The sequence below is a fragment of the Dothidotthia symphoricarpi genome, assembly GCF_010015815.1.
Source record: "Dothidotthia symphoricarpi CBS 119687 unplaced genomic scaffold P153scaffold_24, whole genome shotgun sequence".
Classification (NCBI taxonomy): domain Eukaryota; kingdom Fungi; phylum Ascomycota; class Dothideomycetes; order Pleosporales; family Dothidotthiaceae; genus Dothidotthia; species Dothidotthia symphoricarpi.
In genome coordinates this window covers 226,921-238,238 of record NW_022985031.1, presented here as the reverse complement: position 1 = coordinate 238,238, position 11,318 = coordinate 226,921, and the positions used below count along the sequence as shown (strand labels likewise).

The following is an 11,318-nucleotide window of genomic DNA, read 5'->3' as shown; positions in this document are numbered from 1 at the left end:
CTATTAAACTTGTCATCATGGGCACTCGATAGTAATACAAATGCTGTGATTGTCCGAACCAGTCTTGCCCCCGTCTCGGGCTTTCCTGTCCCAACATCTGTCGCTTTGAATACTGCTATTCACCACATCGACCACCGTCACTTACTGCCAAACAGCCTTGTTCGTAGCTGCTTTCACACTCCGCAGCGTATCGCACTTCTTGACGCACTTGAACCAGTCGGCTCGCCTTCAAAATCCCCAACACTTCGCCATCAGGCCAACCGGACTCGACTGGACCTCGCCGCGTCATCTACCCACCATGCCTGTCTCGACTCTCTTCGAGCTCGCCCGCCAGCGCCTGATACAAAACATCACCCTCCTCACAGACGTCGGCGACATCCCCTACTCCTTCCTCGAGCCCGTCCTCCGGCACATCCAAAACCCGACGCAACTGCAAGACCTCGAGGAGAACTGCCCCCAAATCTGCGGCGAGACAGGCTCTCTCTGGATACGCTTCATAAAGCGCGACATACCCGACTACGCCAACAAGCCCCACGAGCCGCGCGACCCGAGAAACTGGAGCAAAGTCTATCGAAAATTGAAGAAAGATGCCGAGCGCGAGAAGCAGGAGCAGGGCGAGGCGTTGAAGGAGCAGATGCGCGCCCTGCAGAACGACCGCGCGCAGAACAAAACTCTGATCGTGGACAGCAAGGTCGGGTACGGATCGAAGCCGCAGGGTTTCGCGTTCGGAGGACGCAGCTGGGGGCTTTCAGGGGCGCCGGCAAAGACGGGGAAAGTGGGCATGGATAAGTTGCGGAGGGGCATGTTTGACCGGAACAGAGAGCGGCCAAAGGCAGCACAAATGCCGGCACATGTCCTCGCGCAGAGAAAGAAGTTTGTCCAGGCGCCGGAGAGGATGGTGCGAATGGCGGAGAACGCAAACGAAGGCCAGAGGAACATGGTCGTGTCGAAACCGGCTGCTGCGTCGGTTGCTACCAGGAAAGAAGGCCTTCCTGCACTGAGTAAACCGCATATCACTCAACGACCTGTGCCGCAGCAAAGTGCTGCTCCGCCGCGGACCTCCCTACCTACTGGACAGCAGTTTCACGCTCCGAAATTGAGGCCGACTCAGGAGGCGGGCGCCGTGGCACCCCCGAAGAGGAAGAAGGAAGAGGCGACTATGTTCCATCAGCCGAAGCGGAGAAGAGTTTAGATGGTGGCTGGCACGTTCTTGTCGTCTTGTTAGATGGGGTTCTCTGTTCATGGAGGTGTCTTTGTGTGAAGGGCTAGAGCTGTTTAATTGTACAAACTGGACAGAGGCGCTCATAGATTGATCACGACTTGGGGGATGAGGCGTATGTTGGCTGGGTTCTGCATTCGGCGGCGTTGGTACGTCTTTTTGTGTGTTTCGAATACTTTATCTCGTTCTCCTACGCTGTCCATCAATCTTTCGTTTTTTAGTGTTCGGCTTCCATGTCACAACTAATATAGAGAACGATCTTTTTCTCTGTCGGAAACGAAGAAGTGAAAGTTTAGACCGTCACCTCTAGTGAAGTTTCCTTGTTAGGGTGAGAGCCAGTGTACGCGTTAATGATGAGTAGAGAAGCGGTCCACATCAACAATTTTATATATCTTGCTTCACATCTTTTTGTGTCATATCGTCCGTTGCTGGAGAGAACTCGCCGTGTGTTTCTTGTCCTAGTTTCAGAAAGAGATAAGATGAAGCCGCAATGCGTCTTGCGATGCAGTGCTGCACCTGTGATGCACATGGAGGCGGAAGCAAGTTGTGTCCGTCTAGAGGGAGTAGGGTTACGCACTTCCACCCGTTCTCATAAGCCGATCAAAGTATCAGGCGTGAGATAAGAGGTGGTGTGCATCAGTCACGATTTGGCCAAAGACTTGGCGTTGTCAAATGTGGAAAGAGCATTGTGATATCCCACAAACAAACGATTGCTAGAGTTCTCTCTACCTCACACACGACACTGGAGGCTGGCCTCAACTCACCTCCACCGAGCTGACTTCTCACGGGCTGCGTCCACCATGGCGATGACTCACCCGACGAGCACAGCTGCACCTTCGGACATGCCAGAACTCCCATGCAGGATCCTTGATCTGCCGTCAGAGCTAGTTGAGGAGATTTGCAGTCACCTCGACGACCAAGCGCTTCTCGAAGTGCGCTATGTCTGTCATGCTCTCAAAAACCTTTCGACATTCATGTTCGGCACCTGCTTCTTCCAGTGTCTCACAGCTATACTTCACCCGCGTAGCCTCACTAACCTTCTCGAGATTGCTTCTCATCCGACCTTATCTAGGTTCGTACACATCATCACAATCAGCGGCGAACGCATAGGCCACACTATGAACTTGTCAGGACATGAAAATGAGGATGTGCTTCACGATCTGCAGACTAGCATGGAAGAGTCTGGGATGGACCGCATGATCCTGACTGAAGTGTTTCGAAAACTCAGCCTAACGTGCGTTCGGATCGACGAAGAATCGTTCTACTATGCACGTTACGGGTTCGACGCCGTGCTCTGTGGACGTAAACATTTTATTGCAGGTAATGACGGTCCAAACAGCCGTCCCAGGTCTGATTCGAACCGAGCGTTTGATGTGGTCTTCACCTCGCTCAAGAATGCCGGAGTTCAGAACAACATCAGGATCCAGCTTGCCATCAACACAAATGGGGAACGTCCATACCGTACCAGCTACTTCGATCCGTCTTCTGAGGACTGGAACAGCGAATTCGCCGCGAACGTTGAGGTAATCGATCTATGCACAGATATGAAATCCAGCTGGCTGCCGGATCTTCTTCATTCTACTCACAATCTGGAGCATCTTGCCGTAAAAGGTACGCCTGCCACTCTCCAACTGTCTCACCCTACCCACGGTTTGTTCACATGGCCCAAATTCCACACCCTCAAGGTGGACAATACTGTTCTTGATACCACTACCTTTGTCCATTTCCTCGGCGCCCACCTGGCCACTCTTTCATCGTTGCAGCTGGAGTTTGCCTATCTCACGACGGGAACCTGGCAGGACCCGTTTTGTGTTATCAAGAAAATGGCGAAACTGAACAATCTCTACATGCACTTTTTGCACGAAGAGTTGGCCACCCCTGACAGCAAAGGACCTTTCGATCTCTTCGATAGTGACAAAGAACCTGGAATAAGTGAAGCTTACATCTTCAACGATGCTGATGTTGTCTCTGCTGTTTCCACGATCCTATCGGATTTCCGGAGCGTCTTTTTCAAGGATTCACCATATCGAGCGTTCGTGGTTGATCTCAGGTTGGCCTATGCTGTCGTAGGAGGCAGGGTTGAGCTACATGAAGGAAAGTGGAGGGCCAAGGCCCGAGAGAGGGAGGTTTCGCTCGTCGGGCCTTCCGGTCCTTTGCCTACGCAAAAAGATTTGGGCGCCTAGAGCGCACATGGCACACGACTTGAGATCAACTGAAGAGCTCGATCCGTCTGTATGGGCATTCTTCGGAAGGGGCAGTCAAATGGTATACGGCTCTTCATGTATATAGTAATCAAGGCATGATGGTACAATATGGATCAGGGCTAGGGCAGGACGTGTAGCTATGGACGAAAGACGGGTCTCTTGTAAGACTCATCGCAAGAGGGTCTGCTCAGGTCAATATGTTTTGTAAAGCACTCATGAATGTCACATGGAACAGACTATCGAATACGAAGCTCTGTCACCTCTACATGTTTCGTCATGATCAAGTTTTCGATGTACGCTCTCACATCAACATAAAGTATAAAACTTGATGGTAGTTTTCCGTTTCTAAACGAGCATTCACGCCCTCAGTCTGGGTCAGGAACTGGTTGCAAGGTGGTTCTTGTAGCCTCGTAGACCATTATCAAAGACTTGGAGTCGTGCTTCGTCGCGTTTACAACATTCACGCCTTATAGGCGAGCTAGTAGCTATAAATATTTGTCTGATTGATTGGAAGGGGTGCGGGTGTGAGATCAAACAAAAAAGGCTAGCGTCGGAAGTCTTTCCCGCGAATGATCATGACGATTTGGAGTTGCGATAGCAGACATCAACACTCACTTCCTACTTCCCAATATTCTGACGATGGCATCTGATACACGGCCGAGGATACTCCTGTTCGGCGCTGGAAGTGTTGGCACCATCTACCTGTGGCTGTTGTCCAAAGTCTCCTCCACCACCGCCGTCTGCCGTTCCAACTACGATGTCGTAAAAAGAGATGGCTTCACCATCAACTCGTCCATCTTTGGTAAAGGCATCCATTTCAAGCCAAACATTGTGCGTGACTGCGAAGAAGCAGCCTCAGAATCTTCGCAACCATACGATTACATCGTCGTTTGTAGCAAAGCCATCCCGGACACATTTCCCAAACTCATCGCCCCTGCCGTCACATCGAAACACACAGCCATCGTTCTCATACAGAATGGCGTCGGCATTGAAGAAGAGTATTCCGTCGCGTTTCCTGACAACCCCATTATAAGTGGCGTGGTGTACCTCCCCGTCGCGCAACGACCCGCAGGCGTAATCAACCACGGTGAAACGGAGAAACTCCAGCTAGGAAGCTATCCCTCCACCGCGCCAGGCGACCAAGCATCAGCACTTGTAAAACTCATCCAAACCGCCGGCGGCACAGCAGAGTTCTACACAGACATCCAACCCAAACGCTGGACCAAGCTCCTCGTCAACGCATCCTGGAACCCCATCTGCGCGCTGACCCTCAGTAAAGATACTGAAATACTCGAGTCATCCCCAGAAGCTACATCTGTGGTTTTGGCCGTTATGCTGGAGATTCAGGCTGTGGCTGCTGCGTACGGCTACACAGTCCCAAGGGAAGAGGTGGATTTCCAGCTTGGGAGGGCGCACGCGAGGATCCCGATCGGTGCTGGTATCAAGCCGAGTATGCTGCAGGATATCGAGATGAGTAGGAGGATAGAGATTGAGGCGATCGTTGGGAATGCGGTGAGGATGGGGAAGGAGAAGGGTGTCAAGTGTACGGGCTTGGAGATGCTGTATGTGCTTGGTAAGGCGTTGGATTTGCAGGTTGGGAGGAGGTGAAGCGTATAATAGTGGATGTCTATGGCGAGTTTTCTGTCTGACTATGGGTTTACTGTTGTCGATTACGATATCATCACACTGCGTCCGCTTGTCTAGATCTGGAATTATCTTTGACTTTATCAAAACTTCTGTTCGACGTCCTTCAGGAGTTACCCGCCGTGGCCGTACGAGCTATCTCGCGGGCGTTTGCGAGGATCCTATCCAAGCAAACCACACTCCGTTCACGTATGTGCTGGAGAGCTGCTGGAAACAAGCAACCCCAATTCTACAAAGCACCCTGGATACCCCCAACGCACAATCCCACTCTTCTCCTCTCCTCGCTTGTCCCTGGGTTCCATTCCGATGCAGCACATCAGGGTCCTTTCCCTCGCGCTCCCACACCGCAGTCACCAACGCCAAGCCGAGCCTCTTTCACTGCGACTCAGATTGACCGCGCAATGAGCACTGACGTATTGTTCCGTGTTGTCGCCGTGACCCTATTGTTCTCGTGCCAAGTCGCGGCCTTTACAAACACAGTTGTCGAACTTTTTTCCCTAACTTGCAACGTCCACGTTCTACGCCTACCACTCTCCAGCTACTGCGGATATACCGACATACTCTCTTCTTGCTGCTTTCGACTTTCTAGCTGTCGACCTTCTAGCTGTTCATACCGACGTACGCACACGTTCGCAACAGCTGTTCGCCCGCGTTGCTGCATACAGCGATTTTCTACTTGGTACGTGAGTCTCTATCTTGCGTGTATTCAGAGTGCCTCAGCGGGCTCGCACATCCTGCGTGACGTTTAGACGACGGCTTGGGTCACCTTACGGTGTGCCATGGCGAGCCCTAGAACGTTGCTTTCGCCCACTGTTCCCCTCAACCACGTTCTTCTGCTGACACTTGCTGTCCCCCAGGCTTTGCGTAGTCTTCCGGAAAGATGCTGCTCTCGTTCGTTGCGACGCTTCTCCAGGGCTTCTATGCCGTCTTCTTGCTGGCTGAGGAGTTCCTCTCTGAGGATGTACCTCTTTTGCTCGAAGATGCGCACCAAGATGTGCTCGCTTTCCTCACGGTCATGTCTTCCGACGACTGGGAGATCTTCTATGTCGTCACCGGGATGATCGTTCTCTGGGTGCTCGGATGGGGCTGGTACTTCGACTTCAGCTTCGAGAACTGTGAGTGTATTCACCTGCCTGCTAGTGCTATATGCTGACAGATACGATTGCAGTCCTGACCTACCTTGACACCACTCGCGGAGACAGGTATGCACTGCCGGTGCACGACATCAATGCTGCTTCTCCACCCAAGACTCGTGCTGCTTCTTCTTCCCCGAGCAAAGTCGCTTCCACAGAGCACTCCCCGCACACCAGTGCGAAAAGAGACTCTCTGGAGCGCCCGGCTTTTGAGTGGCCGGAGTGGATGTCCCACTTCAACCCCAACTCTCCCCGCGACCCTCCCGGAGGCTACTACAAGCCGAACATCTTCTCCCGGTTGAGACGGGCACAGGAGCAGCCAGCCGTCGTCAAGGAGCCAGGAGAGCCTCAAGGCCTTGTCGTCGAGGAGAATGAGTCCTCTGAGAGGGTTGAAGTCGCCAACCCTACTCATGACTCCGCCTTCCTCGTCGACGTTCTGGCCACTGAGCCTCTCCAAGCTCCCTCGTCGGTTTCTGCTCCTGTGTTTGCCCCTCTCGCTGAGCCCTTCCAGGCTCCTCCTTCAGCACCCCCGCCAGTCTTCGTTCAGGCCACTGTAGTAGCCCAAGCCCCGGTTCCAGCCCCCACTCCATCTCCAGAGCTGATGCTCGCATCCGTCTTCCAGAACCTCGAAAACGGGGCAGATGTCCTCCAGTTGGCAATGCTTCTCTTCCTCAGCCTCGTGTCACTCGATGACTACCACTCCTCGGCCGAGAGCATTGCCAACTGGATCGACAATGCGTATCAAGCCCTCTTGCCTTTCTTCCCACATGGGTTACCCTCTGGCGCGTCAAGCGAGATCAGCTGGATTTCGTGGTTCAAGCAATTCTGGGACGAAATCCAGCCCATGGGGTATCTGTTCCAGGCGCACCACGACTCAAGGCTGATGACTTTCTATCGAGGCGTCCTCACTTTTGGCCTGTACTTGGGCTTGACGCTTGAAGCGCCCAACTTCACTCCGCCTGCGCCGCCGCCACCACCACCACCGATGATGCAACTTCCGCCAGCGCTCTCGATACAGCACGAGCAGGTTGTTGCTGAAACGGTTCACGACGCCCCCCAAGCCCGTTCAACGCCCTCACTGGTCTCTGACTTCAACACCTCAAAGGCTCGCCAGCATCAAAAGTCCAACCAGATAGTCCATCGGCCACAGGGCGTCAGGAAATCGACCTCTGCACGTGTATTGGTTGCACTGCCGGCTTCTGCGCCTGAAAAGGAAGCAGAACCGGTCTCTGTACCGATACAAGCAGCAGCGACGATTTCCAGACAAGCCCCTGTCCAGCCAGATGATGAACTGCCTCCGATGCCAACAAGCTTTGAGGATGATGATGAGATCTCTGAGATGAGCGCAGATACGCTGAAGGGGTTGACTCCGAAGTCGTTTGGATGGGTTGGTGACGACCAGGTGGGTGAGATGCTCTGGGGGAAAGGTTCCTTCAAAGGATACGACCTTCTCTTACGCGGCGACGAGAATTCCTGGACGCGAAAGTCCGTGGAGAAACAGCTCAAAGATATGGCCTTGTTGTTCAAGAGGGCGACCATCGTGCTGTTCCTCCAAGCGAACACGGAATTTTGTCAATTCCACTCCGAGCCCGCTCGACTTGTCACCAATGTCAAGCACTTCGTCACCAAAGCTGGGCGTATGACGAAGCATTGCGGCGCAGATGCATCGGCGGTTGCGACCTGGTCGCCATGGATCGAGGCATGCGAGTTCTTTCACCAGAGCTTGCGTGCCAACTCGGAAATCCAGACCAGGTTGAGGAAGAACTTCGGCATTGATGGCTACACGTGGGAGAGCCTCGAGGAGAGGTGGGATGAGTACAAACCGCTCTGGGTTTCAGATTTGATGGACCCAGAGGAGGCACTCGGTGAGTGACATCTCCTCATCTTACTTTGATACTTTTCAGCTAATCTCGTATCCAGCTTTCATGAACGCAGACGAGTAGGGACGGTGCAAAGATCGCCGTCGCCGCCTGGAACCCACCTGACCAGCACAACTGCCACCTGCCTGAAATGTCATTGTCGGCGTCAGGATGCCTCAACAGAATTGGCATGAGCTTCCAGATCGAGTTGTATGTATGCCTCTTGGCTCTACCTTTTTGGCGCAATGGCTGACTCTTGTACAGTGTCTGTCGCCTTTGATTCTGTATACCGCTTTCGCTCCGCTGCGCCAGTAGACCCTGTCGGCTGCAGCACTACTCTTATTCTTCTTTTTGGCTTTGCGTAAGCTTACTGCCTTCTCCACGCCTCATATGTTGACACGGGTCGACCCCAGCACAATTATTGGACTCGTCAGTCGATCGATGCGATGGGAATAAGGAATGGGCCAATCGCATCACATCCGCAGTCGATTGATCAGTCAGGTACCGGGCGCGTTATCAGCGTTTAGTCAATGCGAACGCTCACGAAATGACTCAACCTCGGAGGCATCCGGGGCATGTGTGGAGAGAACAACGAACTTTGTACGAAGGACGGAGTCCAATCCTACGCTAAACGTCTCTTCCCTAGTCACCCGATGAAGGACCGATCCTCACGCTACTCGCTCAATTCTTCAGCCGCCACCGTCATGCCCGAAACAGAACAGGCTTAACTATGCTAAGACGCAGAAAATTCCTGCCCTGCGGCTCTGCGGCACGCTATTCTACACTTCCATGTCGCCGTAGTATCGAGTTTCCCGTCGCTTGAAGCTCAACGCGAATACGCAGCGAGCCGTCCATAACCGATGACATTAGTCGCAAATTTTCCAGCCGGCTGCAAATCATTCCACTTCTCACGGATCACCAGCGGCATCCGGCGCCGCGCAGACGACGATGATACCCGCGAAATGTGGACCGCGATGAAAATTTGAATGTCCAAACATTGACTGGAGCGTCGCGTGCACAGGCACACAGGCGACATTTTTGCTCAGATGAGCGAAAGTTTGGCTGATGGAGTCGCGCAATATGACCCCACTAATTGAAGTGGATGCGATTGAAATACCTCCAGGTCCCCAGTCGTGAGATTCATCTCATTGTGACTGTGCGGTATTGTCTTTCAAGTTCCACATACTGATCGAGAGAAAACTCTTGGTCGACTCATCACTAAGATGGCTTCTGCTTCTGAGGAGATCACGCCTAAGATGGACAACCATTCTGAAAAGTCGGCTCCACACTCAGCAAGCGATGTTGAGAAGCAAAGCCAAGCTCCAGCAGAGGAGCTGCAAAGGAAGCTGTCAAGTCGCCATCTCCAGTTCGTCGCAATTGGTGAGTCGACCCATCATTGAGCATATCCAACTAGCCATCCTAACATTCTCCAGGCGGAACAGTAGGCACTGGTGTCTTCATTGCCAGCGGTGGCTCAATCGCAACTGCTGGTCCAGTCGGCGCCCTCCTCGCATACGTCTTCGTCGGCACATTGGTCTACTCCGTCATGCTCTCGCTCGCAGAGATGGCAACTTACCTCCCAATCTCTGGTGCTTTCACGCAATACGCCGTCCGATTTGTCGATCCTAGTCTCGGTTTCGCCATGGGCTGGGTCTACTGGTTGTCCTGGTCTATCACATACGCACTCGAACTCGTCGCGGCTGGTCTCATTGTCCAATGGTGGAACCAAGACTTGAGTATTGGCATCTTCATCACCATTTTCTGGGTCCCCATTACTTTGATCAACTTCTTGCCAGTCGATGTTTTCGGCGAGTTTGAGTTTTGGTTCGCATTGATCAAGGTCGTTGCGTTGGTCGGGTTCTGGATTTTCGCCATCATCATGAACGCTGGCGGTGTCGGTCCGCAAGGCTACATCGGCTTCAAGTACTGGAAGGAGCCTGGTGCTTTTGCGCCCTATCTCGCTGAAGGTGCTGTCGCGAAATTCGTTGGTTTCTGGGCCGTCCTGATCCAAGCCGGATTTGCCTTCCAGGGAACAGAGCTTTGCGCCATCGGTGCAGGAGAATCCGCCAACCCGCGCAAGACCATGCCGCAAGCCATCCGCCGAACTTTCTGGAGCATCTTCACCCTTTTCGTGTTCACCATTTTCTTCATCGGCATCCTCATCCCATACGACAATGAGAACATGACGCGTGGCGACACCAACGCCGGATCATCGCCCCTCGTCATCGCCATCCAACTCGCGGGCGTCAGCGCTCTCCCCGACATATTCAACGCCATTCTCCTCACCGTCGTTCTATCCGCCGCTAGCTCCAACGTGTACTCCGGAAGTCGTATCCTAGTCGGTCTTGCAGAGCGCAACTGCGCCCCTGCTTTCTTCAAGCGCACAACCAAACGCGGCGTACCGTTCTACGCCACCGCCGCCACCGCCGCAATTGGTCTTCTGGCCTACATGAACCTGTCATCCAATGGCTCGGAAGTGTTCAACTGGTTACTCAACATCACAGCTGTCGCAGGCTTCATCGCGTGGTCCTGCGTGTGCATCTGCCATCTTTGCTTTATGCGCGCCCTCAAGGCTCAGAACATCGATCGCGACACACTTCCATTCAAGTCATGGGGCGGCAAGTACCTTGCATGGTACGCGCTCATTTTCTGCGTCATTATCATCTTCACGCAAGGTTTCACTGCTTTTGTTCCCTGGAGCGTGAGGGATTTCTTCATCGCATACATCAGTCTTATCCTCTTCGTTATTCTGTACGTCGGCCACAAGTCAATTACGAGGAGCAAGTTTGTCAAGGCTACCGAGGCGGATATCTTTTCGGGACAGTTCAAGGAGGAGTTGAGTGAGAACTGGGAGGAGAGCTCGGCGAGTGGGTGGAAGAAGATGTTTAGCAAAATCTTCTAAGTATAATGAGTTGGGTGTTTTTGTTTTTGGGTTTGAGTCGTTGCATTGGGAGCGGGTTTTGAAAAAGTGCTATGAGCTGCATGGTTGGGCGGGTTAGTTGCATTGCATGGTGTTTTAGGTTTGATGACGTTTTAGCTGAGCGAGATACCTTTGTTAATGACCACTTTCTACTGTTCATTGTTTTCTCGTCTCTTTTTCTTGTTTGGGCTATAATCGAGACTCGTAGTACAAACCTCAAGAACCTGACTTCGATTAGGATGATCCTGAGTAAGATTGATTGGGCATCTGAGTGAATGCATGAAAGCTTATTAATATTGAACCACGTCATTGCAAGATCGATCATGGTCTGCCTTAGCT

General features: G+C 52.7%; 6 protein-coding genes across 6 annotated transcripts; all 6 read left to right on the top strand.

The window, feature by feature from the left end:
- Nucleotides 1-298: 298 nt before the first annotated feature.
- Nucleotides 299-1,192, top strand: P153DRAFT_302591 (uncharacterized protein; the record flags this gene model as incomplete). Its single annotated transcript, XM_033664462.1, has 1 exon — nt 299-1,192. The coding sequence occupies one exon, from the start codon at nt 299-301 to the stop codon at nt 1,190-1,192; it is 894 nt and encodes a 297-aa protein (XP_033518569.1).
- An 869-nt stretch (nt 1,193-2,061) lies between these two features.
- On the top strand, nt 2,062-3,636 carry P153DRAFT_350970 (uncharacterized protein; the record flags this gene model as incomplete). Its single annotated transcript, XM_033666311.1, has 1 exon — nt 2,062-3,636. One exon carries the CDS (start codon nt 2,062-2,064, stop codon nt 3,400-3,402), a length of 1,341 nt encoding a protein of 446 aa, XP_033518568.1. The 3' UTR covers nt 3,403-3,636.
- A 390-nt stretch (nt 3,637-4,026) lies between these two features.
- P153DRAFT_371051 (2-dehydropantoate 2-reductase) lies at nt 4,027-5,156 on the top strand. Its single transcript, XM_033669172.1, has one exon. It carries the CDS (start codon nt 4,063-4,065, stop codon nt 5,029-5,031), a length of 969 nt encoding a protein of 322 aa, XP_033518567.1. The 5' UTR covers nt 4,027-4,062; the 3' UTR covers nt 5,032-5,156.
- P153DRAFT_136602 (uncharacterized protein) lies at nt 5,145-6,014 on the top strand. Its single transcript, XM_033662076.1, has one exon. The coding sequence runs from the start codon at nt 5,259-5,261 to the stop codon at nt 5,814-5,816; it is 558 nt and encodes a 185-aa protein (XP_033518566.1). The 5' UTR covers nt 5,145-5,258; the 3' UTR covers nt 5,817-6,014.
- Nucleotide 6,015: 1 nt separating this feature from the next.
- On the top strand, nt 6,016-8,331 carry P153DRAFT_136607 (uncharacterized protein). The gene is made up of 2 exons (XM_033662077.1): nt 6,016-8,065; nt 8,121-8,331. Exons 1-2 carry the CDS (start codon nt 6,214-6,216, stop codon nt 8,141-8,143), a joined length of 1,875 nt encoding a protein of 624 aa, XP_033518565.1. The 5' UTR covers nt 6,016-6,213; the 3' UTR covers nt 8,144-8,331.
- A 939-nt stretch (nt 8,332-9,270) lies between these two features.
- Nucleotides 9,271-11,262, top strand: P153DRAFT_371049 (histidine permease). The gene is made up of 2 exons (XM_033669171.1): nt 9,271-9,439; nt 9,493-11,262. Exons 1-2 carry the CDS (start codon nt 9,283-9,285, stop codon nt 10,959-10,961), a joined length of 1,626 nt encoding a protein of 541 aa, XP_033518564.1. The 5' UTR covers nt 9,271-9,282; the 3' UTR covers nt 10,962-11,262.
- Nucleotides 11,263-11,318: the final 56 nt, after the last annotated feature.

Excerpts from the sequence above, each read along its gene's own strand:
- P153DRAFT_371051 (XM_033669172.1), top strand. The coding sequence starts at position 4,063 with ATGGCATCTGATACACGGCCGAGGATACTCCTGTTCGGCGCTGGAAGT.
- P153DRAFT_136602 (XM_033662076.1), top strand. The coding sequence starts at position 5,259 with ATGTGCTGGAGAGCTGCTGGAAACAAGCAACCCCAATTCTACAAAGCA.
- P153DRAFT_136607 (XM_033662077.1), top strand. The coding sequence starts at position 6,214 with ATGCTGACAGATACGATTGCAGTCCTGACCTACCTTGACACCACTCGC. Across the intron at positions 8,066-8,120 it reads GGACCCAGAGGAGGCACTCG|CTTTCATGAACGCAGACGAG; the intron begins GTGAGTGACATC and ends TCTCGTATCCAG.
- P153DRAFT_371049 (XM_033669171.1), top strand. The coding sequence starts at position 9,283 with ATGGCTTCTGCTTCTGAGGAGATCACGCCTAAGATGGACAACCATTCT. Across the intron at positions 9,440-9,492 it reads TCTCCAGTTCGTCGCAATTG|GCGGAACAGTAGGCACTGGT; the intron begins GTGAGTCGACCC and ends AACATTCTCCAG.